This window comes from Sinocyclocheilus anshuiensis, unplaced genomic scaffold (genome assembly GCF_001515605.1).
Source record: "Sinocyclocheilus anshuiensis isolate Anshui unplaced genomic scaffold, SAMN03320099.WGS_v1.1 scaffold902, whole genome shotgun sequence".
Classification (NCBI taxonomy): domain Eukaryota; kingdom Metazoa; phylum Chordata; class Actinopteri; order Cypriniformes; family Cyprinidae; genus Sinocyclocheilus; species Sinocyclocheilus anshuiensis.
The window spans coordinates 114,410-118,654 of NW_015537974.1; the positions used below are offsets into that span (position 1 = coordinate 114,410).

Consider the following 4,245-nt stretch of genomic DNA (forward strand, 5'->3'; position numbering starts at 1 on the left):
ACATTAATATTCTTGCGATTTTTTGCGCAGCTCGTCAGTGAACAACGGCTCTGTGTAGTTAATGCTGCTCAATGGTAAAACCAAACTTTGTGGCAATAATTAAGACCAAACTGAACATGGTGTGTGTTTATGGTGCATGTCAGCAATGTTGTCTTGGCGGGGGCGGGGCGGGGCGTGGTGGAGGTGGGGCTTATGTAGACGATATTATCGGATATTGCGATATTTTTAAAGGCGATTATCGATACAATATTTGACATATGGCCCAGCCCTATATATATATAATTTGAAGTAAAATGTACATTTTTAAAGTAATTCATACTTTTGTATTTTTTCAGACTAATCAGCAAGATGTTAATAATTTGGGTGTAATTTTTGTTTGACACCAACTTCTTTGTGTTGTCCAGGTCCTGTAGGTGGCGCTCTGTAGGTGGAGGAGGTGATGCAGCGGTTGTGGGCTCCAGTCACTGTGCGGCGCATGGTCCTGCTGCGCTCCGCGTACCTGGGTCACACCTGGGATAAGCATGAGCTTCCTGTGACCGTCCAGACCTCACGCTGCTTCAGTTGCACTAATGTCATCAGGACGAAGGAGGGCCACAAAACGTCCACGGAGGAAGAAACGCCATTAAACCCTCCGCAGAGTCTAGCTGGGACTGAGGGTCTTTATAAGGCTGATACGGGGTCTGCCCCTCAGAATAAGGGTGACGTCGACCCTCTGCAGGACAAGTCTATCGGGCTCTTTCAGAGATTTAAAAAGACGTTTAAACAGTATGGTAAAGTCATGGTGCCTGTGCACATCGTCACGTCCACTGTGTGGTTTGGGAGCTTTTATTATGCTGCAATGAAGTAAGTGAACATCAGCATTCTGCTCAGTAACGCACCCTTTGACAATAAAAACAATGACAAGTGCAAAGTTCTATTTTAAAATGTTCTGTCTCTGTTTTGACTTGTCCAGCTTGTCAGTTCTTGTTCTGATTTTTTTTTTTCAGTCCTGTTAGTGTTTTATTTTGACATTGACGTTTTAAGAATTTAGGATTATTTATATATTTGAAGAGTTCCAATGCAAAAGCCTCTAAAAGCCTTCTTGGTCAAAAATGGGATAATGATACTGAGTGAATGCTCTCCACACATCGTATATGTTCATCAAGTACTTTCACTTCAAATGTGCTAAATCCCAGCCTCAACCCATTCAGAAGTACCAGTATTTACATAGAAACCTATACATAGTAGCCAGAAAGAAATGCTAATTTTTAAAGAAAAACTTCAGACGTACTTAGAGGCTTTTGCATCTGAACAATTCATTTAATTTTGTATTTTATTGATGTTTTACAAAGATGGCCTTTTGTAAGCATGGACCTTAAAAAGCCACATTTCTTAATTAAATGGACAGTTAATTAGGGATAATTCTGCTGATAAATCTTGTCAATAAATGGCCGATATTAAAATGATACACTATTTTCTCCATTAAATAAAAAATAAAACACTAAAAACTAAAATCAGGCATTTTAAAAGTGCTTTTAAAGATTAACTTTAAGTGAATGTTAGATGACATCAGCTGTAATGTAAATGTTGAAATGAGTTAAAATCACAATTAAGAAAAATAAAAAAAATCTGATAAGCAATGTAGTAACAATATATTGTGCATTATAAAATTAATGTAGCTTTATGAATATGATGTATAATGTACTCATTATACATGTTGCTTTGTTGTCTTGTGGCACATACATACATGTGGCTTTAAAAGTTTTGAATTCAGTAAACTACATGAATCGAGGTGCTTCAAAGATCAAACCATACAGACTGTGTACTGGCATTAAGTGAGGCTGGCAGGGAGGTTGAGTTTTACCAGATAAAGTCCGTCTGAGCTTCAGCAGGTCAGACAAGCTTTAGCAGTGTCCTCTGGACAGTCAGCTACTGCTATACAAACAGCACTAGAAGGTTAAAAAAAGCAAATCGTCTCTCTCTTGTAAAGGTACATGAGTGACATGTTAATGTTCTGCGTTCTCCACAGTGGGGTGAATCTGGTCCCGTTTTTGGAGTTCATCGGTTTACCGGATTGGATGGTGGGAATTTTGCGGGATTCCCAGGGTGGTTATGCACTCACAGCCTATGCAATGTATAAGGTATATAAACAAAACCTGAGATTATTTGACATGGATTTAAAATATATATGATTAATTGTGTGCGTTATTATATCACTTTGTCTAACACAGCTCGCTACTCCTGCACGGTACACTGTTACACTGGGTGGCACGTCCCTGTCTGTACAGTACCTCCGCAAACATGGATACCTCTCCACCCCTCCACCTGTTAAAGAGTACCTTCAAGACAAAATGGAGGAGACCAGGGAACGACTGACTGAAAAAATGGAGGAGACGAAAGAGAGGTTTTCAGAGAAGATGGAGGAAACCAAAGAACTGCTCTCTGAACGAATGGAGGAGACCAAAGACAAGTTTTCTGAGAAACTGCAGGAGACGAAAGACAAAATTACTTTTCGTAAGAAAGCCGACTAGGCTGCATGGCAATGGGAAGAGAATGTGGAATGTTTCACACAATCAATAATTGCTGTCACAGGGTATTTGGTGTTGACTTAAAGGGATAGTTCAGCTGAACATGATTAACCTTCTCCTGCAGAACACAAAAGATGATCTTTTGAAAAATGTTTTTTGTCCATATAATGCAAGTCAGTCGAGTCCAAATCAACTTTGTTTTGTATTATTGTATTGACAAAAAAGTCTTCTGTGTTCATACAGGTTTAAAATGACATGAGGGTGAGTAAATGATGACAGAATTTTCATTTTTTGGTGAACTATCCCTTTAAGGAATGCTCACACAAAAGAACCATCATCATGTCGAAATGGTTTCCATGCACTTAAATCTGCAAGTTGAGTGTTTTGGAGAGAAGCAAACTTGAACTAGAAATAATACTAGAATTATATTAAGCAAAAATCATGTTAATTGCGTTTGTGTGAATGTATTTTACTTCAACTGTTTTAAGTATTCAAAGTATTTCTACTTGGTTATCAAGTAATAATTAAATATCAGTAGCTATTTGATATTTAGTTCTTTTCAGTTTTTTTTCCATATATGCGTTTATTTGAGTTCTTGTGCATATTGCCTACAGTCATCTAGACTGTACAATGTCTTGAATTGCACTGTGTGGACTGCTTAAAAACTCAGTGGGTAATTGATTGCCCACTCAAAATGCATTACTGTACTGAAGCTGCTAGTTTTTGTCTATAAACACAAATCACCTTAATATGCCAATGCTCAATGAGAGAATAAAATTGTTGATATGAAAACACGTACAGGATATTATTTTACCTAAAGTAAAAATTAAAGTATTAGACACATCAGCAACTGGTACTTTTAGTTTATTAGTTAACTGCAGTTGGACAACAGCAGAAGTACAAGCATAAAAGTTTGACTATAACAGTGATTAGAGCAACATGTTGTTTTGATTACTTTTTCTGAAAATAAAAAAAGCATTACCGTAACAGACCTTATGCTTAAACCCTATTACACCAAATAGATTTAAATAGAAAATATGCACATGTGCATGTATATAAAATGTCCTCACACATGAACATATGGAGTAACATGAGCCGGGGAAAATGTAGAGCGTAAAAGGCCTGATATTGTGTTGCTTTCTAATGCTGAATGTCTGTTTTCAGACACTCGGTAAGCATCAGAATAAAACAAGTCTAAACCTTTTCGGTTTTGTTAGTTCTCTGTGCTTGTGCAAGAAAGAAAAGCTTCAAAAGCATCTCGGTACATTGCTCAAAAGGTCACTGCTGTTAGTCAGGTGCTTGTAGTCAAAATAGCATCGCTATGTACATTATCTTCAGGTATATAACTATAGACATGCGAATACAAGCTACTGTACAGTGGAGCACCAGCACATAAATATCTGCAATTTAAAATCTTTTTTTGCTCCTATACACCACATACACAAGAATGTCTGAAATACAGTATATAACAAAAATAAGAATGTTAAAACTACATCTCTCATTTGGTTAATTATTAAACTTGCAAAGACAGGAAGCACAACACAGGGTGGCATGAAAAGTCATGTACATGTTGGGATTAAAATGAACACTGTTGTTTTAAGCAAGACTGTCATATCACGATCCCGCAGCGTTTTTGTCCGTGAGTGGAAGTCTGGCACTGGTAACTACATATTCCATGTTTCCATACACTGGATTCCTATTTATGGGGGGGGGGGGGGAGAAATAGGAATTTTTTTTT

At 37.4% G+C, this 4,245-nt stretch overlaps 1 protein-coding gene across 1 annotated transcript in view; it reads left to right on the top strand.

Moving 5' to 3' along the window:
• LOC107671697 (uncharacterized protein C18orf19 homolog B-like) overlaps positions 1 to 3,299 on the top strand; it is a 5,317-nt gene extending 2,018 nt beyond the window's left edge. Inside the window, exons 2-4 of the mRNA XM_016464626.1 lie at positions 405 to 843; positions 2,009 to 2,120; positions 2,211 to 3,299. Coding sequence (XP_016320112.1) covers positions 440 to 843; positions 2,009 to 2,120; positions 2,211 to 2,510 — 816 coding nt within the window. The 5' untranslated portion in view covers positions 405 to 439 and the 3' untranslated portion in view covers positions 2,511 to 3,299. The remainder of the gene's footprint in view (positions 1 to 404; positions 844 to 2,008; positions 2,121 to 2,210) is intronic.
• The last annotated feature ends 946 nt before the right edge of the window (positions 3,300 to 4,245 follow it).